Source organism: Eurosta solidaginis, chromosome 5 (assembly GCF_040869045.1).
Source record: "Eurosta solidaginis isolate ZX-2024a chromosome 5, ASM4086904v1, whole genome shotgun sequence".
NCBI lineage: Eukaryota > Metazoa > Arthropoda > Insecta > Diptera > Tephritidae > Eurosta > Eurosta solidaginis.
Window position 1 is genome coordinate 187,058,534 of NC_090323.1, and position 27,057 is coordinate 187,085,590.

General features: G+C 36.6%; 2 protein-coding genes across 10 annotated transcripts in view; one reads left to right on the forward strand and one right to left on the reverse strand.

Annotated features, from left to right (window-relative positions):
- Positions 1–27,057, forward strand: part of LOC137251883 (uro-adherence factor A-like) — a 323,071-nt gene that overhangs the window by 162,474 nt on the left and 133,540 nt on the right. The window contains exon 3 of one of the 8 annotated variants that reach the window (XR_010953384.1): positions 15,360–15,495. The exons of the other annotated variants lie outside the window; for them this stretch is intronic. The gene's annotated coding sequence lies outside the window, so the exon portion shown is untranslated. Of the gene's footprint in view, positions 1–15,359; positions 15,496–27,057 lie in introns of those variants that run through there. 8 annotated transcript variants of the gene reach the window in all.
- Positions 1,814–15,313, reverse strand: LOC137253988 (uncharacterized). Of its 2 annotated transcripts, none has more exons than XM_067791622.1 (5): positions 14,984–15,313; positions 8,316–8,518; positions 7,382–8,255; positions 7,103–7,293; positions 1,814–2,275 (listed from the first exon to the last, which is right to left on the reverse strand). In XM_067791622.1, the coding sequence occupies exons 1-3, from the start codon at positions 15,018–15,020 to the stop codon at positions 8,100–8,102; spliced, it is 396 nt and encodes a 131-aa protein (XP_067647723.1). In that variant the 5' UTR covers positions 15,021–15,313; the 3' UTR covers positions 1,814–2,275; positions 7,103–7,293; positions 7,382–8,099. The 2 variants fall into 2 exon arrangements, with proteins under 2 accessions (XP_067647723.1, XP_067647722.1); XM_067791621.1 differs by having other exon boundaries at positions 8,316–8,575.

Here is a 27,057-nt window from a genome sequence, read left to right on the forward strand (position 1 = left end):
TCGAGTAAAATTGAATTCGTTACTGTACATAAATTCATTTGCATACTTCCATATACATTAACCTGGGTCGATTTGTATGGACGAAAGTTAAACGATATCGCGCCATCGATTTTTCGATAGGATTTGGGCTCAGGAAAAAAACTTTCACTACGCATACCCAAAAAAATAATTTTCGAGCTTGCGAAAAAAAAATGGCGAAAGGGTAAATTTTTCGTCCAAAACACTCCCCAAAACCCAAAAAATATTTTTTTTTTTCAAATAACTGTTGTAAAAACGTTGGCGATAACAGTTTTTGAAAAAAAAAAATGTTTTTTGGGTTTTGGGGAGGGTTTTGGTCGAAAAATTTACCCTTTCGTCTTTTTTTTCGCAGGCTCGAACATTTTTTTTTTGGGTATGCGTAGTGGAACTTTTTTCCTGAGCCCAAATCCTATCGAAAAATAGATGGCGCGATATCGGTTAATAAATCCACCCAGTCTAATATACATACATACATACATGCACCTTGAGTATTGAAATATGTAATTTTCCGCGCAATACTTTCCCTAAAGGGCAATCGCTTAAATGCGCCTGCGCAACTGCATTTCAAGAAATGTTTCACTACAATAAACAATTATTTACTGTAGCTTAACATATGGCCGTATAATGTAAAATGAAATTCCGCATTACTCACATTTGAACTGGTTTGTGATATGAGAGCATATACTATGTGCGAATGCCAATAAAAATAAATATACTATTAAAAAAAATAAATGTAAGGCGCGATAACCTCCGAAGAGATTTTAGGCCGAGCTTCTTTTCCAATTGGCGTCGTGCTCCTTTTTAATTTTTTCTACAAAGTGGCGGGACGGAACCTACTTGTTTTATGCCGACTCCGAACGGCATCTGCGAGGCAGATGAGTTTTCACTGAGAGCTTTTCATGGCAGAAATACACTCGGAGTGCTTGCCAAACACTGCCGAGTGGCAACCCCGCTTAGAAAATAATAAATAAATATACTATTGGTTAGTGATAATTTTAAAATTGCTGGGAAACAGTGGCGGAATCCCAAAGTGCGTTCCAATGGACCCATATGAAATCATACTGTTATCGGCTATTATGTATATGGGGTATTCCATCCCATTTCGACCAATTTAGAACCCGACCCCTTTAGAATTGGCTGAAAGTTATTCTTCTTTTTCTAGCTTACGAAAGATGTTTTTCAGAATTTTTTCAAATTTTTTCATTCAACTCAAAAAAAGTTATGAATTTTTAAAAAAACACCGTTTTTGTTTTCAAAATGCTATAACTTTTTCAAAAATTGACCGTTTGGGATCTTTTTTTTTTAAAAATTTGTTTTTAAATGTACTTTTCGGAAAAAATTCAAAAAAATTTTTAAATTTTTTTTTTTTTGTAATTTCTCAGTTTTTCGAGATTTTTCGAATTTCGCCCTTTTTTTCTCATAAAAAACTTCAATCAATTCTGCAATCATCCCCACTAATCCCGGAGTGGGCCGAGAATTTTTTTTTTTTTTGTATTTAATTGAAAAAAAAAAACTTTAAATTTTTTTTGTATTTTTTCCGAAAAGTACATTTAAAAACATATTAAAAAAAATGATCCGAAACGGTAAATTTTTGAAAAATTTATAGCATTTTGAAAACAAAAACGTCTTTCGTAAGCTAGAAAAAGAAGAAAAACTTTCAGCCAATTCTAGAGGGGTCGGGTTCAAAATTGGTCGAAATGGGATGGAATACCCCATATGTATGTATTGTATGCATCGTGTTTAAGTTACCAAACTTGTCGTCAGATCTCTTCTCAGGACTATTCAATTCAAACACTTTTTGTAATCAGTTGAATTAAAATTTATTTAGTAATCTCATTTGAGAGTTTAATTGAAATTTTGACATAATTAAATTTTTTGTTTGTTTTTTTTTTTTGTGGTTTATTGGTATATTTTTTCTCCCAATAACAATTTTAGCATAGCAAACAAAAGGTGGATATCCTTTCGAAGTAGGTTGATTACATTCCATGCACATTTTGTGTAGGGTTTCAGCTACTGACTCAAGAGCATTAGTCTTTCTAATGAACCACATTGACGAGCACTACTAACAAGAATAAATTTTACAGGATCCTCCGACTGTTGAGTGCTGTGTATTCCATTTGTCCCGACTTTTTTCATACACCTTTCAATGTTGAGGTTTTAAACTTGGCGATTACAGACGTTGGGGCGTGTTGGCGACAGCATAAACTAAACCCGCTCCGAGTACTGCAAATTGTACGGCTTTGGCTTGATAGAAAGTCTGAGACAAGGAAAAAATATAATTTAAATTAATGTATGAAAGTGGCCGCATGTCCGCATATTCCGGACGAATATTTTTCATTTTATTCCTCCGGAGGATTTGTTGTCAAATTATTTACGTTTTTATTTATTTTTTATTTAAAGTCGGCACAAACATAAAATGGTCGACTACAATGAAAATTCCCGCATGAATAGGGACAGCCTAAATTTATAGCAAAGTTTCATATTCAGGATATTTAAATTACAATTAAATTGGAAGCACCATATTAGGAGACAAATCCGAGAACTGCGCGTATTTCAGTATGTAAGAAAACGTTTCCATAAACTGTTAGCAAAACATTGTTTAGAAAGATCTCTAAGGCACCAATAAAATCTTCGTTAAAACATAAGAAGCAGGCTGCGATGTCAAATTTCCTGAATCATATGTTCCCACCTTATATGCTAAACGTTGCTTCCAAATCGCGCCTGCTCACTGAAACCCAGTGCAACTCGAAGCTGACCTCCTGAGGCAGATGGAATCTAGTGCCACGTGCAGCCCTTTGATGGCTCGCAGTGTCGACTGAGCGAGTTTTCCATAAAGTAACTGACTCAAGGAGGGTGTTATAAAACTGGTTGCGGCCCTGTAAAATATTTACTCACAGTCCTCCCTGAATAACATAATTAAGTCAATGGTTAAATTTCCAAACCAGTTAAGTAGTTAAGGCATATCCAGCTCTTGCGAAAAATTGGGTCTTGCAGTGAACGAGGGTAAGGTAAAGTATCTCCTGTCATAGAATAATGAGTGCGATCCATCCTTTACTGCCCCAGGTTACTGTTGACAGTTATTTAAAACTTAAGATAACTTTTTCTACCTGAAACTCAACATTAACAGCGAAAAAATGCAAGGATGGAAACTCCACGGAGAATCACTCTTTCCAACAAGTGCTACTTTAGAGTGAGTTAAAACTTAAAGAGTAAAGTCCTCTCCTGAAGAAGAAAAATCACGGTTTGATAAGTTCCTTATCATACCTCCCATGGGTTATTGTTATTCAACTCGAATCAAAGAAATTTCCTTTCGGATTAAAAAAAAAAAGTTTATGACTTGATAGCTTTCAAATCGCTTTTCGTTTCGAATCGAGTTACAGAATAACACTAGTAATAATGGATGTTCGCGAGAAAAGATGGGATAACTCGAGAAAAGGAGACCGTGTTGTCAATGGTGTGTATATAAGGTTCTTAATGATGAAACTAATTAAACTAAATGGGGATACATTGAAGTTACAGCCTTTGTTAGGGAAAAATCATGAGTAGCTCCAGTATATAGAACCGACTGTTGGAGGATAGATAATTTTGTACGAATTGATAAAGATGTTCCAGCTCACAAAGTATTCCTACGGAGGCCGGTATTCCGTAATAGAGGAAGCGGGATCGCACTGAGTCGAGAGAGACAAATAGAAGAAAACTTTATCCCTCATGGCTCTTCCAATCGGCGTCACTTATCGTGAATTCGAGAAGCCGGCGTAACTTGGTTTGTAACCATATGAGCGAAATCAGACAGAAAATCAGTTAGTGGAAATAAACGAAGGAAGATAAACAGCTGTTTGATGATATATAAGGGAGTAACGGAAAAAGAGCAAAGAAGATGAAACAGAAAAGAGAAAGAGTAGAAAAATAACAATGTCGACAATGATGTGGATGATAATAGCGATGATTATAGGTATCATTACGACTGTGAAGTCAAGGCAAGGTACGAAAAGGCAAAGAAGGGAAAGGAAAGAACTTTTAGGAAAACAAGTAAGGAAGGTTAAGTTCGGGTGTAACCGAACATTACATACTCAGTTGAGAGCTATGGTGACAACATAAGGGAAAATAACCATGTAGGAAAATGAACCGAGGGAAACCCTGGAATGTGTTTGTATGACATGTGTATCAAATGAAAGGCATTAAAGAGTATTTTATGAGGGAGTGGGCCATAGTTCTAAAGGTGGACGCCATTTAGGGATATAGCCATAAAGGTGGATCAGGGTTGACTCTAGAATGCGTTTGTACGATATGGGTATCAAATGAAAGGTGTTAATGAGTATTTTAAAAGGGAGTAATCCTTAGTTCTATAGGTGGACGCCGTTTCGAGATATCGCCATAAAGGTGGACCAGGGGTGACCCTAGAATTTGTTTGTACAATATGGGCATCGAACAAAAGGTGTTAATGAGTATGTTAAAAGGGAGTGGGCCTTAGTTCTATAGGTGGACGCCGTTTCGAAATATCGCCATAAAGGGGGACCAGGGGTGACTCTAGAATGTGTTTGTATGATATGGGTATCAAATTAAAGGCATTAATTAGGGCTTTAAAGGGGAGTGGTGGTTGTTGTATAGGTGGTCGCATTTTCGAGATATCGCCGTAAAGGTGGACCAGTGGTGACCCTAGAATTTGTTTGTACAATATGGGTATCAAAAGAAAGGTGTTAATGAGTATTTTAAAAGGGAGTAATCCTTAGTTCCATAGGTGGACGCCGTTTCGAGATATCGCCATAAAGGTGGAGCAGGGGTGACTATAGAATTGTTTGTGCAATATGGGTATCAAAAGAAAGGTGTTAATGAGTATTTTAAAAGGGAGTAATCCTTAGTTCCATAGGTGGACGCCGTTTCGAGATACCGCCATAAAGGTGGACCAGGGGTGACTCTAGAATTGTTTGTGCAATATGGGTATCAAACGAAAGGTGTTAATGAGTATTTTAAAAGGGAGGGGCCTTAGTTCTATAGGTGGACGCCTTTTCGAGGTGTCGCAATAAAGGTGGACCAGGGGGACTCTAGACTTTGTTTGTACGATATGGGTATCAAATGAAAGGTGTTCATGAGTATTTTTAAAAGGGAGTGGGCCTTCGTTCTATAGGTGTTCGCCTTTTCGAGATATCGCCATAAAGGTGGACCAGGGGTGACTTTAGAATATGTTCATTAAAGATATGTCGATTTTTGCTCAAGTTATCGTGTTAGCGGCCATGCGGAAGGACAGACGGACGACTGTGTATAAAAACTGGGCGTGGCATCAACCGATTTCGCCCGTTTTCACAGAAAACAGTTAACGTCATAAAATCTATGCCCCTACCAAATTTTAAAAGGATTGGTTAATTTTTGTTCGACTTATGGCGTTAAAAGTATCCTAGACAAATTAAATGAAAAAGGGCGGAGCCACGCCCATTTTGAAATTTTCTTTTATTTTTGTATTTTGTTGCACCATATCATTCCTGAAGTTGAATGTTGACATAATTTACTTATATACTGTAAAGATATTAAATTTTTTGTTAAAATTTTACTTTAAAAATTTTTTTTTTTTAAGTGGGCGTGGCCTTCTCCGATTTTTCAAATTTTTATTAAGCATACATATAGTAATAGGAGTAACGTTCCTGCCAAATTTCATCATGATATCTTCAACGACTGACAAATTACAGCTTGCAAAAGTTTTAAATTACTTTCTTTTAAAAGTGGGCGGTGCCACGCCCATTGTCCAAAATTTTACAAATTTTCTATTCTGTGTCATAAATTCAACTCATCTACCAAGTTTCGTCGCTTTATCTGTCTTTGGTAATGAATTATCGCACTTTTTCGGTTTTTCGAAATTTTCGATATCGAAAAAGTGGGCATGGTTATAGTCCGATATCGTTCATTTTAAATAGCGATCTGAGATGAGTGCTCAGGAACCTACATACCAAATTTCATCAAGATACCTCAAAATTTACTCAAGTTATCGTGTTAACGGACGGACGGACGGACGGACATGGCTCAATCAAATTTTTTTTCGATCCTGATTATTTTGATATATGGAAGTCTATATCTATCTCGATTCCTTTATATATGTACAACTAACCGTTATCCAATCAAACTTAATATACTCTGTGAGCTCTGCTCAACTGAGTATAAAAAGTAAGGAAGGGAAAGAAAACGAAGCGAAGGCATGGAACTAAAGGGTAAGGGAAAATAGAAAAGGATAGGAGAGGAAGAGAAAGATCAGAAGTCGAATGCGAAACCAAAACCTAAACTATAACAGGGAGCGTTTTATCAACTTTGTATCGGATTGTTATAGGTGTGTTATGGGCAAGGTATATACGAATTATCGATTTGTTATCGAAGTATTATAAACTTCCTACCCATAACAAAGGTTATCGATTTTGTATCGACGGTATCCGTTCACAAAAGTTATCGATTTGCAATCAAAAAGTGATCAATAAGTTTCCGAAAATTTACTATTAACATGCTATCGACTTATTATTGAAAACTTATTATTTACCGAAAAGTTATCGGTGTGTAAAAATTATCAAAATTTAATCAAAAGGTTAGCGATGTGTTATTGCATGTTAACCGTTTGTCATCGAAACGTTATCGATTATAATCGAAAAGTTCAAACATCGTCAGCGGAATACGATTATATGGGTTGACAGTGCGACAACGCTTTATCTCAGAATTTGTTTGAAGAAAATCCTTTCTGTGAATTTTTTTGCAAAAACGTCTTTTCTTAGAACTCGGTTGAAGAACGCCCTATCTCCAGTTTTTTCGTAAACGCCTTATCTCAGCGCAAAATTTATTGCATTTTTGCTGACATAGGTGATTTGTGAAACGAATTCTGATATAGAACATTCTACAACGCAGTTCTGCAATAGAGCGTTATTCAATTAAACACTGAGATCAGGTGTTTTTGAATTAATAATACGTACTGGGACGTTTGTTTTGAAGTTTCCTGAGGTGTTTTCGAAACGGCAGCCAACTTAAATATATTCCACTTAGTAGTCGTTATTAACCTCGTCACCCAGTTCTGGTTCGTTGATATATAAACTTTGAGTATAAACTTCCTTCTTACCTGTCTAATGTAGAGCGGAAGCGTCATTTTGCCTTTCTTCGAATGCCAATCAATGCCGCGATACAACCAAACTGTTGGCCAAGCCAACGCAGCGCTGATAAGAAATGGCGAAGCAGCACTCATAGCCTTTTCGATATCACGTCTGTGCATCAGACGACGTAACTCCTCGCCAAAGTTGATGTTGCTCGGAACTACAACATAAGCAAAAAAAAAAAACATAAAAGTTGGAGGAGGAACCAATGCAGGGATATACGTTACAGAATTTAGAAAGAAGCTTACTGTTGTCATAAAGCGGCTGTTGTGAAGAGCGCTGCCATAAATTTTCAAGGAAACCCATTGTATTGCCAACACGTTCTACGTTACTCTTTCGATTGTGTTGGTGTTTCGACAAATTAGTGATATACGCGACAAATTGCTGCGAAAGATTCTCTTCGCTCAAACGAGTTAGCCTTTTGTTGCTTGCTTGGCTTTATTTTACTAAAAAATTTTGCGTTCGAAAATGAAGACTAACTAAATTAATTAAATACGCAATTTTACAAAATTTACAAATCAACCAAAAACGTGTTATGCTATTAAAATTTATGCTACAAATTTATTTTTTTTATAAATATTTTTTTATAACAAAATTTCGAAAGTGATTTAATCAAAATAAATTAAAAATAATTGCCATCTTGTGTGTAGTGAAAAAAAAAAATCGAAAATGCACAGTGATTTTAGTTGAAACAATTCATGCAAAAATTTGTAATTTTTTTATAACAAAAACAACTATATATAATAAAGTTAGTGATCTGCTGCTCTTGATGCCATAGCAGCTTCGTAGCTTTTTTGCAAATAAATAAATGCTATTGATTTGATCTTCAGGTACTTCCAATTATTTTACCACAACTCCATGATTGTTGTTATTTTCTTTTGTGATCTTTCCAAGTTTTCCATTGTCTTCCGCTTCACCGTAATCTAAGTCTATCCAAAATCATCTATATACGCGTTCATTCTTCAATCAATCAACCACACTATCTTTACCCCTATATTCCACATTATCGATACCATGGAGCATATTATTGACTTTCTGTAAAAGTAAGCTATCTTCATACATGGCAAAAGTCAAACCCAAACCGAGTATGGCAAATTGCATAATTTTTGCATGATGAAAGGTCTAAGTGAGAGAGAGAGAGAGAGTGAGCAAACATATATATTATTTTTCTCATTCATCTACCCTATTTATATAGTTCACCAGCGAACGTTCGACAGGCGCTCGATTACTCCAATCCATTCCACGATACATCCAATATGCTGGCCATGCTATAAAGCTCGCAAAGATGAATGGTCGGGCTCTTGCCATTTTTGTATCGAAATCAAGTGGTGCATTATTTTGTAGAAAATCACGAAACTCTGCTGCATACGAAATGGGTTCGGGTTCTGCAAGTAGTGAACAACAACCACACGTACCGATATCATCTTCCATGTTTTGTAAATCTGTGGCAACAATTAGCACAAGCATAATTGAAAAACCTCTGAAAGCTCGAAAGCTCAGTTATTCAGTGGTGGGCGTTATGTTTTAAAACTGTCTGGAAGTGCAATCATGAGGCCAAAATTTGTTTTTGTGGTCTACGTAAATATGAAAGAAGCTGAAGGCTTTTCAAAAAAAGTGCCAAGTGCATTTCAGAAAAACATATGTACACTTTTCAAATTCCGCGAAGGGTAAAAATGCATGAGGAATGGGTAAAAATATCTCAGAAAAAGGCAGCGTTTTTCATAAAAAGAAAAAAAATAGTTTTATAAAAAATCGAAGATCGTCAATTCTGGCTGCCAGTTCAAAAACGTTCTCTCAGGATAGTTTTTAAAAACGCCCCTATCTCAGAATTGGGCTGAAGAACACCCTATCTCACATTTTATAAAAGCCCTATCTCGCATCAAAATGTTTTGGACTTATGCTAAGATATGAAGTCTTCGAAGCAAAGTGTGAGTTACGGCGTCCTTCAAACAAAATCTTAAATAGGTCATTTTGAAACGACAGCCGAGATAGGGTGATAAGTATCCAACCCAGTAGTCGAAATATATTAGAAAATAATAATTTGAGAAAAGAATAAAACTATTTCAAAAAATGGGTAACATTTTTTCAGAAAAGGGAAAAGAACTTTCGAAAGAGGTAAAAGTATTTTCGATTTTTTTTAAAGTATTGCAAAAAGGGTGCAGTTATTTAAAAAAAGGGTAAAAATGCTTTTAAAAAGGCTAAAGGTATTTTCGAAAGGAGTAAAACTACTTCATAAAAGGGTAAAACTATTTTTAAAAAAAAGGTAAAACTATTTCAAAAGAGGGGACAATTATTTTAAAAAGAGTTTAAAGTATTTTCGAAAAATTGTTAAAAAACTGAATTAAAAGGGTAACATTATTTCAGAAAAGGGTAAAAATATGTCTTAAGAAGGTAAAAGTGTTTTCGAAAGCAGCACAACCACTTCCGAAAATTATTTCAAAAAAAGGTAAAACTATTTGAAAAGAGGGGACAATTGTTTTAAAAAGGGTTTAAAAGTATTTTCGAAACATTTTTAAAGTATTGAATTAAAAGGGTATAATTGTTTTATTATTTTCGAAAGGACTAAAAACACTTCCGAAAAGGGTAATTTTATATCCAAAAACGGGTAAAATTATTTCAGAAAAGGGTAAGAATATTTTCTAAAAGGCTAAATGTATTTTTAAAGAAAGTAAAACCTCTTCCGAAAAGGGTAAAGTTATATCAAAAAAGGCCATTATTTTAGAAAAGGGTAAGAATATTTTTAAAAGGCTAAACGTATTTTCGGAAAGACTAAAACCCCTTCCGAAAAGAGGTGATATGATATCCAAAAAAGGGCAAAACTATTTTAGAAAAGGGTAAGAATATTTTCAAAAGGTTAAAAGTATTTTCGAAAGGAGTAAAACCACTTCCGAAAAGGGGTGATATTATATCCAAAAAAGGGCAAAAATATTTCAAAAAAGAGTAAATATTTTTCAGGAAAGGGTAAAAGAACTTTCGAAAAAGGTAAAAGAATTTTCGAATTCTTTTAAAGTATTGCAAAAAGGGTGCCGTTATTTCAGAAAAGGGTAAAAATGTTTTTAAAAAAGCTAAACGTATTTTCGAAAGGAGTAAAACCACTTCATAAAAGGGTAAAATTATTTAAAAAAAAAAGGTAAAGCTATTTCAAACAAGTAAGGAAGGTTAAGTTCGGGTGTAACCGAACATTACATCTTCAGTTGAGAGCTATGCTGAAAACATAAGGGAAAATAACCATGTAGGAAAATGAACCGAAGGTAACATTGGAATGTGTTTGTATGACATGTGTATCAAATGAAAGGCATTAAAGAGTATTTTATGAGGGAGTGGGCCATAGTTCTATAGGTGGACCCCATTTAGGGATATCGCCATAAAGGTGGACCAGGGCTGACTCTAGAATTTGTTTGTACGATATGGGTATCAAATGAAAGATGTTGATGAGAATTTTAAAAGGCGTGGGCTTAGTTTTATAGGTGGACGCCTTTTCGAGATATCGCCATAAAGGAGGATCAGGGTTGACTCTAGAATTTGTTTGTACGATATGAGTATCAAATGAAAGGTGTTAATGAGTATTTTAAAATGGAGTGATTCTTAGTTCCATAGGTGGACGCCGTTTCGAGATATCGCCATAAAGGTGGACCAGGGGTGACCCTAGAATTTGTTTGTACGATATGGGTATCAAACGAAAGGGGTTAATGAGTATTTTAAAAGGGAGTGGGCCTTAGTTCTATAGGTGGACGCCTTTTCGAGATATCGCCATAAAGGTGGACCAGGGGTGACTCCATAATGCGTTTGTACAATATGGGTATCAAACGAAAGGGGTTAATGAGTATTTTAAAAGGGAGTGGGCCTTAGTCCTATGGTTGGACGCCTTTTCGAGATATCGCCATAAAGGTGGACCAGGGGTGACTCTAGAATGCGTTTGTACAATATGGGTATCAAAGGAAAGGTGTTCATGAGTATTTTAAAAGGGAGTGGCCCTTGGTTGTATATGTGAAGGCGTTTGCGAGATATCGACCAAAATGTGGATCAGGGTGACCCAGAACATCATATGTCGGGTACCGCTAATTTATTTATATATGTAATACCACGAACAGTATTCCTGCCAAGATTTCAAGGGTTTTTTATTTCGCCCTGCAGAACTTTTTCATTTTCTTCTACTTAATGTGGTAGGTGTCACACCCATTTTACAAAGTTTTTTTCTAAAGTTATATTTTGCGTCAATAGACCAATACAATTACCATGTTTCATCCCTTTTTTGTATTTGGTATAGAGTTATGGTATTTTTTTCATTTTTCGTAATTTTCGATATCGAAAAAGTGGGCGTGGTTATAGTCGGATTTCGGCCATTTTTTATACCAAGATAAAGTGACTTCAGATAAGTACGTGAACTAAGTTTAGTAAGGATATATCGGTTTTTGCTCAAGTTATCTTGTTAACGGAATAGCGGAAGGACAGACTGTGGACTGTGTATAAAAACTGGGCGTGGCTTCAACCGATTTCGCCCATTTTCACAGAAAACAGTTACCGTCATAGAATCTATGACCCTACCAAATTTCAGAAGGATTGGTAAATTTTTGTTCGACTTATGGCATTAAAAGTATTCTAGACAAACTAAATGAAAATGGGCGGAGCCACGCTCATTTTGAAATTTTCTTTTATTTTTGTATTTTGTTGCACCATATCATTAGTGGAGTTGAATGGTGACATAATTTACTTATATACTGAAAAGATATAAAATTTTTTGTTAAAATTTGACTTCAAAAAAATTTTTTTTTTTTTAAAGTGGGCGTGTTCTTCATCCGATTTAGCTAATTTTACATTTAGCACTTATATAGTAGTAGTAGTAACGTTCCTGCCAAATTTCATCATGATATCTTCAACGACTGCCAAATTACAGCTTGCAAAACTTTTAAATTACCTTCTTTTAAAAGTGGGCGGTGCCACGCCCATTGTCCAAGATTTTATTCATTTTCTATTCTGCGTCATAAGTTCAACTCACCTACCAAATTTCATCGCTTTATCCGTCTTTGGTAATGAATTATCGTACTTTTTCGGTTTTTCGAAATTTTCGATATAGAAAAAGTGGGCGTGGTTATGGTCCGATATCGTTCATTTTAAATAGCGATATGAGATGAGTGCTCAGGAACGTACATACCAAATTTCATCAAAATACCTCAAAATTGACTTAAGTTATCGTGTTAACGGACGGACGGACGGACGGACGGACATGGCTCAACCAAATTTTTTTCGATCCTGATGATTTTGATATATGGAAGTCTATATCTATCTCGATTCCTTTATACCTGTACAACCAACCGTTATCCAATCAAAGTTAATATACTCTGTGAGCTCTGCTCAACTGAGTATAAAAAGGGGACAATTATTTTAAAGAGTTTAAAGTATTTTCGAAAAATTGTTAAAAAACTGAATTAAAAGGGTAACATTATTTCAGAAAAGGGTAAAAATATGTCTTAAGAAGATAAAAGTGTTTTCGCAAGCACCACAACCACTTCCGAAAATTATTTAAAAAGAAAAGGTAAAACTATTTCAAAATAGGGGGCAATTATTTTAAAAAGGGTTTTTTAAAAGTATTTTCGAAAATTTTTTAGAGTACTGAATTAAAAGGGTATAATTTATTTATTATTTTCGAAAGGACTAAAACCACTTCCGAAAAGAGTTGATATGATATCCAAAAAATGGCAAAACTATTTTAGAAAAGGGTAAGAATATTTTTAAAAGGGTAAAAGTATTTTCGAAAGGAGTAAAAACACTCCCGAAAAGGGTAATTTTATATTCGCAAAGGGGTAAAATTATTTCAGAAAAGGGTAAGAATATTTTTTAAAAGGTTAAAAGTATTTTTAAAGAGAGTAAAACCTCTTCCGAAATGGGTAAATTTATATCAAAAAAGGCCAAAATGATCTCATAAAAAGAGTAATATCTTGGTGAGGGGTAAAGCTATGTGATAAAAGGGTTAATTTATATAAATAACATATATCGCTTATCTAAAATCGATGTTTCAAATAATCCCCACAAAATAAACACAAACCTAGTTTAGACAATTCACAAACCAAACAAGATCAAATCTCGACCGTACGTAATCTCGACGCGACAAAATCCATACACATAACACCAACAAAAAATACAGAAAACTTATCTGGATTGTGTCTTGTGTCGAGAGTAAGAGTTTATCGAACTTTCGTTTGTTTGGGTACTGTGATGTCTGCACATTGCTCGCCGAGATAATGTATCTTGGCCTTCTGGAATGTTTCTGCGGCTTTTGCGAGTTTTCAGGATTATGTCTCTTCGGAAATCTGAGAAAAGTCGAGATTAGGAGATGCACTCATCTGAAATACTATTCAAAAAGTACGGTGGAATTAATTCTGTGAATACAAATGTTATTTTTTCTGCCACGAAAGTGTAGTTAGAAAAAGTTCATTAAAAAACCTTAAGTGGTCGCTAAAGGACTACTAGTTGGTATAGAAATATTCTCCAGAAATGTTTATTAAGGATCCTCTCGTTGAAAGGCTTTGGACCTTTTATTTGTACCAGCTAAATAATGCGTGCAGACTTTTTGGTTTTTGCATTTTTGTTGTTCTCTTCTTGTAGTGGTGTTCATTCCTTCTGTTTTTGTTTTCTCTTTTGGTTGGTAAATTTAAAAATTGAAGGCGAATAAAACTACTCGACTTTCAGGCTATGTAAGTTGATGTATGGTGGAACGATTTTTCGGTTGCCATGGAGCCAATACAGCGTGTTGCCGTCTTCAGTCTTATTTTTGTTTTTCGTACGATTTTGCGCCATCTTTTATCAAATTGGCACACGTGTCCTTTTTGTTTTGTTCAAACGATATTCCATCACATCATGTGAAATTTGGTTGGAAACAAACCGACTTCGGCGTTGTGTCATCTTCAGTGTCATTTTTAGTTCTTGAAAACGAATGCTATACAACTTTGTTTATAAAACACCCGATCACGGAGTAGGCAATCTTCAGAATATTGTGGCTAATATTAGCATCACTATGCTTTTAATATATAATCACAACAACAGAAACGGCAAGCAGCCATATTTATGTACATGTACACATTAAAGCAAGCAGCCACACTTATGTACAAGGCAACGAAGAATATGCCATACACACAACCAGCAGCTTCAAGCAGAGACTATGTAGCCGGCAGCTTAGAGCAGAAGTTGTTACTCACATATGCACATGTATATAGCTAAATAGCCAAACATGAGATACAACTGTTCTGGAAGGCATGTGCGTGAAAGGTCTAGACCCAAGGAGAAATATGTGAACGAGGTAACAGAGAGTATAAAAGCAGCGCAAGCTGAGGAATAACTAATCAGTTGAATTTAAACACGCTATTAAGTGAAGTATAATTGTGATTGTGAAGTACCACTCCCAAAATAGTCCCAAAGTAAAATTTCGAAGTTACTGCAATATAAAGTTATTTTTTAAATATTTGGTAGTGACTTCTTAATGCAAAAAGTCAAAACTCTAGCCTCTTATGGCCAGACTTTCAAACAATCAGATGGAACAGCCTTTTCTTGCAGGGATTAATGCATTTCAAGTTGCTAGAAACACATTTACTCATAAAATTTGGCTGAATGTATCCAAACATTTTATTGGATATGACTTTCAGACCTTTTTTACTTCTTAACCCCTTTCAGCACTCAGTTGCGAAAAAAAATTTTGCCTAAAACGGTCTTTAGCATCATTTCTTTCAAAAGTGGCATATACACTCTGTAGAAATCTCTACACAAATATCCTTTTAAAATAAATCTTTTTCGGAAACCGTAATGCCCACCTCTGACTTGTGTCCATGTTGCCACACAACGTGTACATTTTTGCTTACCTTTGGGTTCTGCTCTACTTAAAAATGGTATCTTCATTTTATACGCTATTTACTTTCAACAATTTCCTTCTTTTGGCAAATTCGCGCGATAAATGTGCGTTGCAGTACAAAAATTTATTTCAATTTATTGTTTTATCTATTGCGTATTAAAATTGGCGACACTGTTAATTTTTCTTATTGCTATCAATTGCACAATTTTATATTCGCATGCGCATAAAAAGCATTTTTGCTCAGACGAAATTTGGAATTATTGTATGACACAAAGAATTTGCACAGTTTTTATTTTGTTATTTGTTTGACTGGAATTTTTTAAATTGACAAAAATTGATAGTTTTCGGTTATTTTAAAATCGAATGTTTCTACGATTTTGTCTCAGATGTTGAGTTGGATGGGTGGATTGGAAACTGATGAAAAATGTTTGAAATCGGAGCGGCTTTTGAATGTATTGTGACGAACATTAGCATCACTAAGCTGTTAGTAAATTATCACGCAATTATAACCAGCCACTCTTATGTACTACGTGTACACATTAAAGCTATCAACGCTTATGTAGAAGGCGACGAAGAGCAATCTCATACACACAGATGTGGTCAGCAGCCGAACTAGTTACTCACACATACACACGCCTATGGCTATAAACTACAAATATACATGTACTTATATAGCTGGTAGCTAACCAAGCATGAGCTACAACTGTTCGGGAAATTACTAGACTTTAGGATAAATGGGTTAACGAGGAAACAGAGAGTATAAAAGCAGCGCAAGCGGAATTTATCTAAACTCGTTACAGTATTTATCAGAAAAAAGTCCAATGAAATATTATGAGACAGAAATTTGCAAATAAGCACGAGGCCGGCGTATAACTACCAAAGTTGGCCCTTTTTAAGATATGCTTTTTCCGTACGGCTGGGCAAACATTTTTGAAAGTATATTCAAGGCAGATATAGTCTGAGATCACCATGAGTTCACTAAATACCATTACACCAAGGATGCCTAGAGCATAACTTCAATGGCTCGAACAAACCGATTTCCGTAGAATTGCATTGCGTTGGCTTTGCCATGGCGCACATTCTAAGCAAAGGGTGCAACAATCGCTCGAAGGTTAGCTTGAAATCGTGAGGACAGAATAAAAAGGGAGCGACTAGGAGAGGGAGATAGGAAAACAGAACATTTAGATTTTAGATGGAGGAAGCATCGTAGCAGAAAAACTCCGCAGGCCCGCGGCCATGCTGTTTTTATAATCTGGTCATTGCTATTCTGAATTCGGCATAATCGTGTGGGTAAACACTAACTACGTCATCATCGACTGCGTGCTGGAGTTCATCATATTTGTTTCCATTTAGGAGGGCAAGGAATTATTCCCTCCATAATCTATGTATTCTCTGGACATCGGTTACAAGGTCGCCGTTTTCGTTGTTACAGGAATTTGCCACGAACTTAAAACACCTCGTGTGGATCTTCCCTTATTGAAGCTATTTTTATGAATTTGCTCAACATTACTCGGTTTTCATTAAAAAAAAAAACCTAATATTTAGAGAGGGGAAAGGGGTAAATACCCAAATGGTAAGTACCCAGTAAATTGATTATATATGGTAAAATGGTTGAATTAGTTTTAATCCCTTCTTGCAATTAATTTTAATCCCTCTTGCTCATATTTAGCCTCTAGTGGCACTCTTTCCGGCGTCATTTATAACTCTAATGAACTCTTATAATGGGACACCTATTTTGCCTGTTTATTAGGCATCGTCAGGGCTTATTGGAGGCATATAGGGTTCGACACACCAGGACAAAGCGCGGCAGTTTTGCGGTCGCATTAAAATTTGTTCAAATTACTTACATTTTTGAGATGTACATAGATGACTGTCGAGAAGCGTCCATGAGGAAAACCGTCGATGCCGGTACAGAATAGGAATAGCAATGTACATAATTAATTTTTATTAAAATGAAAAAATATTGTAACAAAATATCAATATTTGTTCCAAGGCGAATCCATACCAGGTGGTGGTTATGACACCAATTTGATGAAATTATGAATATATTAAAACTAGTAAACTAGGCAGCTCCAGAATGAAAATTCAGAAAATTTTCTGCGACATTTTATTCTAAATAAAAAATTAGTTCAATTGATACTAATTTCGTTTACATTTTATATATATGTATCTAATCCTCATGAAAGTTTTATAACACCAATTTGATCTCCTGTGTTTTCCGCTTTGGATATGTGTAAAGAATTCCTCCTAAAGCCCTGAAATAGTATCAATAGCACTATAAGAGGCTCATAAGGCTTATAAATGATATCGGAAAGAGGCCTGTATAAGACTCATGTTAGAAGCAAATATGAGCTGCTTATGAGCCTTCTAGGAGTCATATAGTATTCACCTCAGACTCCTAAATGAGTTCAGGATAAGTCCTTTCGGACTAATTGTTGACGCCGAATGTTTGCTGGGTTGTTTGTTTAAAATCAAAATTAAAAAATGTTTAATTTCAAATGACGTATAAATTTAATTGCTGAATTGTAATTCCAAAAAGCCTCGGTTTAATTGATTTTTATATATCCAAAAAAAGATACAACAAGTAAAGGTGTCTAAGTAACCGAACATTATATACTTAGCGTGAGCTTCAATTGTACATTTCATTTCAGATAAATTACTTTTCTACAAAACACGTGTCACCGCCCGTTTAAAAAGAAATGTCTCCCCATTTCCTCTTACAATAAAACTTGATAAGTGAAATATCATTGATTCAAAACAATTTTTTGCTAAGTTATAGCTTATTATTCTAGTCTACGACCCTTTTAAAATTGTTTTATATCTAAGTTGTCGTGGTCTTTAACCGATCTCGTCCATTTTTCCTAGAGCTATTTCCTGCTATAGGGAAAATCTGTATACCCAATTTTATTACGATCCGTTTATTTTTCCTCGAGTTATGGCTCCCGAAACATAGAAACTTGCTTAGTCATAAAAGGGGCGGTGCCACGCCCATTTTCTTAAATTCGAAGTTTTTCCTATTTATTGTTATAAATCCACTTGGGAAATGAAATACCATTGATATAAAGCTCTTTTTTGCAAATATATAGCTTATTTTATTCGTCCGCGACCCTTTTAAAAATCGTTTATATAAAAATCTTTTATTAAAAAATTTTTTCAAATCTTTATCATGGGTCTCAATATCAGTCCACATGTCAAATTTCAACATTCTGGGTGTATTATTTACTAAATTATCAGGTTTCTGTGTTTTCCAAAATTATATATATATAAAAAGTGGGCGTGGTTATCATCCGATTTCGCTCATTTTCAATACCAATCTATTCTGGGTCCAGATAAGCTAGTTTACCAAATTTGGTGAAGATATCTCAATATTTACTCAAGTTATCGTGCTAACGGACGGACGGACGGATGAACAGACGGATGGACGGACGGACATGGCTCAATCAAATTTTTTTTCGATACTGATGATTTTGATATATGGAAATCTATATCTATCTCAATTCCTTTATACCTGTACAATCAACCGTTATCCAATCAAAGTTAATATACTCTGTGTGCAAAGCACGCTGAGTATAAAAAAGCATATCACCCCTATTCTGCATTTCGATTACGTCCCTGCTCTACGCTCCGCTTTAATCGAAGTTTGGTATTCTGCATTACGACGGAATCGTAAAGAGAAGAGGAAGAGCAAATGATTTTTCGAAATCAGCTGTTGGTACGGAATGTGTGAACATTGGAACAAAATAAATTAAAGAAAATTTGTAAAAAAAAAAACACTGAAAAACGTTTATATTTTATTATCCACGCCATTTTGTACAAAAAAAGCAATAGAATATATTGCCGCAGTGCTATATTTTTTTGAGTGAAGTGCTTTCCTAATTGTAAGTCTGTCGTTCTTTTGGCCAATTCCCTGCCGTGGCCACCAAGTTTTGTTAAAACGGATTCCTGCACGAATATAGTTGACATTTTCTGAATTTTAAGGATGCTAATTTCATTGCACTGGTCTAAAATACTTTATAAAGGTTTATTTATTCTTTCCACAAGGATTGTTTACGTTTTCGCTTCACCTTCCTCTACGCCGGCAGCTTGCTTTGGCATATAACTGGACCCAACGAACAGACACAAATTATAGCTGTCTATGATAATGGAATCAATAGCCGCGGCATTATTTATGGAGTTGGAAAGCAACGCATACGAAAATTGCCAGGCGAGAATGGAAAGGGAAATATTGCGAAATTTGTGTAATCCATTTGGGATGAGTGACGAATTGTAAGAAATTGAACTTAAAAGTGGTAAAGTTTAATGACTTATTTTCTTGTTTAGGTTCAAAAAAACTTTCGACTTAACAAGGATGCTTTCAACTATGTGTTAGATACTTTTGCGGGGCAAATACGTCCAAGCACTTCGACATCGACATGTTGTTTTTGACCTGGAAAAATATAAAAAACGATCATCATCAAGCCTTCTACGTTTCTTAACAAGTTTTACTTATATTTTTGTTAAAATTCTGTTATAAATTAATAAAAAAAATAAAAAGAAAATATTTTTCCGCTAACTAATTTCCAACTTAGAAAAACGGAACTACGATCGAAATGCAGAATACAAAAAATCGAACGATTCGAATTTGGATCGAAAGAGATTGGAACACAGAATACCAAAATTGCCAAATCGAAAAAATTCCAATCCAAGTCGAAATGCAGAATAGGGCTTTATATGTAATACTCCTATATTGCTACAAAAGGCAAGGAACATTCCCAAACATCAGAGTGCCGATATATTGCCGTTTAAACGTTTTTGTTTTTGTATTCAATAATCGAATGTACCTAAATTTAAATTTTTTCTTGTCACACTTATGCTGCTACAATCACAAACATTTTATAGGCTGTCTTGTTTTGATTTCGAATTCAAAATACATTGCGAGCATTTTCTATTAGGAATATAGGAGTATTACATATATGCAAAAAAGGAATATTCCGGGTATTTTTCTGGTTTTTACCCATAAAAACGGTAAATACCCGGTACGATCCCATCTCTACTAATATACATATGTATTGATTTAACCCTTTAAATATGTTTTCTCGAAAAGAGAAATTACCTTCAGAGGTGTTTCAAAAAAAAAAAAATGTTAAAATTATGTAAGTAGCTTTTAAATAGACAAATACTTTTCTATTTAAAGCTCTAGCCGCATGTCCGAGGATACGTACTTTTATGTAAGTATTATATTTAGGTTAATTTGATTTGCGTACTTTTTCCCAATTTAACACATGACACTTTTTTTAATTACTTTTATTGTTTACGCTTTTGTTGGCATTGCTTTGTTAAATTGTCACTGAATTATCTTTCACTTAATTGACTTGCAGCATATTTTACGTGTGCGTGCTTTGGTAATTTTATCATTTAACCGACTTGCGTTTATCACAACGCATAGCACAACAACAGCGCGTTCAACAAATAAATTAAAACTATGCAGGCACGCACTCAGGTATTTCATGAAAACAAAAAAAAGCATTCAAAATAAGTAATTTTACTGATCATTCTTAATTTGCATGAACATACAACGCCCAAAGTGAGGTGATGTGATGAATTTTAAAATAGTTTCTGTTTCTATTAGACATAAAGAATTTTTTATTTTTATTATTTTTTTAATTTTTTTTTTTAATGCCTGATTGAGTTGTCTGAAATTCACTAAAAAATTAAAACGTTTTCAAAATACAAAATGAACAGCTGTTTTGCATTTTTTAACATTTGGTAATGATTAAAGTGTTATTTGTTTCGATTTTTTGTTTTTAAAATGCTTCACTTGTCTTTAATTTCTTTATCTGCTTTGTGCAAAGAAAGTTGTTTCACGAATCTGTTTTCTAGCCATAAATATATCTAGTACGCACTCACTTTTATGTTCTTACTGTAAAAAGCGAAAGAGTAATTGCTTGTTAGCCAAATGTGTCAGGAATGAAATGAAAGAACTAGAAAAAATATAGGAATTGCAGCTTTTTATATTGCTAATGGTTGTGAGTGACGTGCTTCATTGACTGTCTGGAAAGTTTTTTGAAATATCATTATTTTCTTAAAGAGCTCTTACTGAGGTAGAATATCACCACACTCTGTTTCCAGTGCAAAAACATGCTATCTGCTAGCAGTGCTTCGCCCCATCCAATTGGTGCGGCCAGTACCAAATTTTCATCAATGTCCTTCAAAGGAAGTCCAAGGAAACTTGCTGTTTCAACAGGGGCGTACCATAATGAGAGGGGTTTTGGAGGCGTTGGTTCCACAGTACAATTAAAGAGATGGTTGGTGTCATGTGGGGACACGCAGCAAGCATACATTTTGTATGTCGGGGTTGATTCTGGATAGGTAAGAGTTTAACCTGTTACAATATCCAGATCGAATTTGAGCTACAGTGACGCGCGTTTCCCTAGCGAGAATGCGTTCCTCCTCTGCTAGTTCTGGGTATTTTTCTTTAAGTACAGGATTCGCCGGGCAATTCCTGGCATAGAGGTCCGACGCCTATTTGTGGATATCACTGAGGACCTGCTTGTGCTTTTTTGCTTCATACGGCTGTGTTCTGAGGTGCCGTATTTCCTCATAATGCTTACGCAGATGACCTCTAAAGCCCCTGGGCGGTGTAGTCTCATCAATCAGACGTCTGTTGGAATGCCCACGTTTCTGGATATTCAACAGAAACTGTTTGGTTAGCATTTCATTTTCTCCGTACTGGGGAGTAGTCTCGCCTCTTTGTGTAGATGGTGTTCTGGAGACATAAGAAGACAACCCGTGGCGGTTCTGAGGACAGTATTTTGGCAGGTCTGGATTTTTTTCGTGTGAGTAACCTTTAGGCTTGGCGACCTTATCGGGGACGCGTAGCATGCAATCGGCCGGCCAATTGCTTTGTAAGTGGTGATGAGCGTTTCTTTATCTTTATCGCAAGTGCTGTCGGTAAGAGATTTGAGGATGTTATTACGGCTTTTATCCTGATCGTCACACACAAGATTTTAGGGTGTAAGACAGTCGGTAGCGTGGTGCCATCGACGTGGATGTTCAATATGGTCGACATTTGGTGCGTCCATGTTGTAAATAGGGTCGCTGATGATTTGGTCGGTGACAATGTCAGGTTTCGCGAGGCGAAGAAACGGGAGAGATCAGGGAGATAGCTGTTAATTTTGTTACAAAGCACTTATAACGCCATTTAATTTGTTGCGATGTTGTCCTCAGCAATCGATGTATAATTCATGCAGATACCGTCCGAACTCGAATATTTTTGTTTATGTCCGCGGTGGGATCGGAAACAAAGGTTCCTAATGCTCGATCTTTGCTTTGCTTCATTTGATAAATAGTCCTTCCTTCTCATCCCTGCTCTCCCTCTAATATACCAATTAATCTGCAGCTAGTATAATTTTCTCGTTTAGTTTCGAACGGCTCGGAGAGGTCATTCCCAATTCTGACTGAGCTGATGGTGTTGCTCAACGTCATTTTGCACAGCCGTATAAGTTTTGCGGGGAAACCAAATTCAGACATAGCGGCATATAGGCAGCTCCTTTTCGTGCTGTCGAAGGCGGCTTTAAAGTCGACGAAGAGGTGATGTGTGTCGATTCTCTTTTCACGGGTTTTTTCCAAGATTTGGCGCATTGTGAAAATCTGGTCGATGGTAGATTTACCAGGTCTGAAGCCGCAGTGATAAGGTCCAATCAGCCGGTTCAGGGTGGGCTTCAATCTTTCGCACAATACACTTGAAAGGACCTTATATGCGATATTAAGAAGGCTGATTCCACGATAGTTGGTGCATTTTGCAGTATCCCTCTTCTTGTGGACTGGGCAAAGAACACTTAGATTCCAACCGTCGGGCATGCACTCGTCCGTCCATATTTTGCTAAGAAGCTGCTGCATGCGCCTTACCAACTCCTCGCCGCCGTACTTGAATAGCTCCGCAGGCAATCCATCAGCGCCCACGGCCTTGTTGTTTTTCAATCTGGTTATTGCTATTCTAACTTCGTCATAATCGGGCGAGGGGTCATATATTCCATCATCATCGATTGCGGGATCGGGTTCTTCATCTCTGCGCGGTGAATTGCTGCCTCCATTTAGGAGAGCAGAGAAGTATTCCCTCCATAATCTAAGCACTCTCTGGACATCATTTTCAAGGTCGCCGTTTTCATTCCTGCAGGAGTTTGCCCCGGTCTTAAAACCTTCCGTCTGTCGCCGTATTTTTTGGTAGAATTTTCGGGCGTTATTCCTGGTGGCTAGCAGCTCAAGCTCCTCGTACTCACGCCTTTCTGCTTCTGCTTTTTTCTTCCTGAAAAGGCGTCTCGCTTCCCTTTTCAACTCACGATAGCGTTCACACACTCTTCTTGTCGCGCTCGCTTTTAACGTAGCCCTGTAGGCAGCGTATTTTCTTTCGGTTGCAACGCGGCATTGTTCATCGTACCAGTTGTTTTTTCGTGGCCGCCAATTTTTTCCTCGGCGGCAGTACGAAGTGCTTTGGAGATATGCTCCCACTGCTCCTGTATTCCTTCAGGATGAGTTGTGCTCTCAGAGAGCAGGTGTGAGAGTCGAGTTGCGAAATCATTGGCAGTCTGTTGTGATTGAAGCTTTTCGACGTCTAGCTTCCCTTGTGTTTTTTGTTCCGTGGTTTTAGCCGCGTTGCGGCGGGTGCGTATTTTGGCTGCAACGAGATAATGGTCCGAGTCGATGTTAGGTCCTCGGATCGTGCGCACATTTAAAACACTGGAGGCATGCCGTCCGTCTATCACAACGTGATCGATCTGATTGCGAGTATTTCGATCAGGAGACAGCCATGTAGCTTGATGTATCTTTTTATGCATGAACCTCGTGCTGGATATGACCATGTTTCGAGCACCGGAAAAGTCAATCAGCCTCAGTCCGTTAGTAGAAGTCTCATTGTATAGGCTGAACTTTCCGACTGTAGGGCCAAAAACACCTTCTTTGCCCACCCTGGCGTTAAAGTCGCTAAGCAACTTTTATATCATGACGGGGGCAGCACTCGTATGTGCGTTTTAATTGTTCATAAAAAGTGTCTTTCGCCTCATCGTCTTTTACCTCTGTCGGCGCATGGGCGCAGATGTATGATATATTAAAAAATTTTGCTTTTATTCGGATAGCGGCGAGACGCTCGTCCACAGGCGTGAACGCCAGCACTTGGCGACAAAGTCTCTCTCCCACCACGAATCTGACGCCGAAACTGCGCTTATTCGTATGGCCACTCCAATAGATGTCCCAATTTTTGATCTTCTTTCTTCATTGCTTCGTCCAACGCATTTCTCGGATGGCGGTGATGTCAGATTTTGCTTTGACGAGGACATCAAACAGCCGGGCATCTGCATCAATCCCATTCAGGGAGCGGACGTTCCAGGTGCATGCCCTCAATTCATTGTCCTTCAAACGTTTGCCATGGTCGTCATCAACCTATAGGTGTACAGACGCTGCCGATGAGATCTCCCCCGGCTAGCCCTTAAACCGATTATGTCAGAGTGGCCTAGCCAGGTTTTCGCCTTCTCACATTAGCTCACCGCTAAACGGATGTTTAGCGGCTACCCAGAGGATACTTGGCCGCAAGCGACCGGCAGTAGTGAGCTGCTTGAACCGCATGCAAAAGAATCGCTCTGGCCATTCCCAGGTGAATGGCGGTCAGAAGCTTTCCCCACTTTCGTGGACTTCTACACACGGCTCTACCCTACATGCATTGCTAGGGGGCGGATTAAACAGTGTTAGGCTAGAAAGAAAGCAGTAGGTCGTGTAAAATCCCAGATATATCAGTACGTAGAAACAACTGTTTGGTAATGAACTCATTGCAAGATTTCAGGTCAACTTATTTCGTCTGAAATACAATGTTTCTAGCATGGAAATGACTTTTTTATTTTCTTTATATCAAATGCTTATTGCATTGCTTAATATACACAACTAGGTCAGGATCACAAATTGCTTAATTATCGCCAACTTGTATTGCTAGTTTGTGTCGTTGTATGCCTGCATATAAAATAGGCACATTTTCAAAGGTGCAAAATCAGGCAATTGACTGACGACATCATGTCGACACTGCTAAATACGTATGAATGTCAATCATTTTGTACGCATCAAACCAAATTAAACCAATTACGTGTGGAAAACGCGATAACAAAAAACAAAAATTTTTAAAAATGTTAGAATAGTGAAAACCATTGCCTTTGCCTACTTTTGGGCATTAGGGTGGATCAGTTTGTCTACCATTTGAATTTACTCCAAGTAGTTGAAGAGATGACTAACAGATCCTCTTCAAATAGAGTATATCAGGCCGGATTTTGTATCAAGTAGAAATCATATATTGCTTGGGAGCATGGTCGTCAAAGCCACTTCTAGACGCGGTACTGTATGTTAAATAAGTGCTAAAGGCACTCCCCAGGGATGAGGGCTGTATTCTTCCCTCTGGAGTTGGTAGTTAACGAACTCTTGTTAACTTCAATAAAACAAGACGAACGCAATCGATTACGTAGGGGTGCATCCAAAATAGCATTTCCGTCAACTATATGATGGACGATTTACATTGAAACAATGACACCTGCAAAACTTACCTGACAGTCATTGCATTCAAAATAGCACCCAAGGCATGTATGTAGGGAGATTATAGGCTTTGGAAGGGAAGCTCTAATATATACGGATGGCACAAAAATGGAGGCAGAGTTTTGCTATACTTGAAGTATCTTGAGGAAGGGTAGTCTTATCGACTTCCGGATTCGTGAATTATCTTTCAAGCAATGTCTTTGTTAACAGCAGTATAAAAAATTAAAATAAAATATGAAAATTTCTTTATCATCTTGACAGCCAAATAAGGAACATATATATATAAACTTAGCGTAGATCTTCATACAAGCATACACTTTGTTAGGGCAAAGGACTTGCTATGAACCGACCGGCGTGATAACAAAGTCCTCAAAGTCCTGGTAGTCATGTTTGCATAAGAAGAAGTCTACCTTCTTTCTCAGAATCTACTTTCGGGTATCATCACTGTAGATTGTTCTTTAGTATGGGTCTCCTAGAATTGAAAGTCATTTTCCTTTCGCAGTCGCAATAAGAGCACGATTGTTTTATGAAATGCAGATCATTGTTCTATAGCACCGTTTCTCCGATGACTAAGAACTCCTTCTGCAGTATCTGTGCATGACTTCAGATAGAGCGATTTGGATTACTCGCAAAACATGCTCACCATAGTCTGTCGAAAGTAAGTTTCATGTTTCAGTCCTGTTTTTTAACATGAAGTACGTTTATAAGGAAATATCTGCTCGAAGGAAGTTGTTCCAAAACACTAAGTGAATTCACAATTGCAAACTAGTCTCTTAGTGACAATCTCATGAATGGTCGCAAAAACTAACCTTTAAAATTAGGTTCAGGTTGTCAACTTTTAAAAAAATTTCGAAATCATAAAATAATGTTTCAATTGTCACCAGATGCCGCAACGAAGAACGAATGGCTTGAACGTTTAAAGTGTATATTAAATCTTTAAGAATGTTTTCAATATCAATACGGGTGCAGTTTACGATCTTTTATGTGCCCATTATGGGATTGTTTCCGGAATCATTTCGAGAACTCTTTACGATCATTATTATTATGGGTGCACTTCGGAACTACTTTGGGACCGCTGCAGCATCACCTTGCGACCAGTTCGAGATTATTTTGGCCCAACTCTGGAAACAAAATAGACTTCACATAACTCTTAAATGGTCACAGAAAGAGTTCTGACATTGTTCCACAAGTATAAGATCTGTACTCAAAAAGCAGCATAAAGTGCTCCCAAAACATCAATCCTCCTATCGTTCATCAGCTCATACTCATATTCTATTTGGTCCAGCAATGACTTAGAACTGAACCTACTTTGAAACTACTAACTTATATGGTTTCTGATAAGACCCATTCCAACACGCCATTATACTCAACCATGACTATTCCTAACACTAGTAAATTCGTTACCAGTTTCCATAAAAGTAAAATTGCTCTTACGATGACAAAGGTACTGGTATTGAAAACTAGTACTTAAAATAGAAAAAGTATTGCAAAAAAGTTAAAAAGGTCCGTACAATTTCTCCTTCAAACGAAGCGAACTGC

Coding starts and splice junctions, on each gene's coding strand:
- LOC137253988 (XM_067791621.1), bottom strand. CDS start 15,020: ATGAAGATACCATTTTTAAGTAGAGCAGAACCCAAAG. Junction 8,576..14,983: donor AAGTAGAGCAGAACCCAAAG/GTAAGCAAAAAT, acceptor TTGTTGCCACAG/ATTTACAAAACATGGAAGAT. Junction 8,256..8,315: donor TGGTGAACTATATAAATAGG/GTAGATGAATGA, acceptor TCTCTCACTTAG/ACCTTTCATCATGCAAAAAT.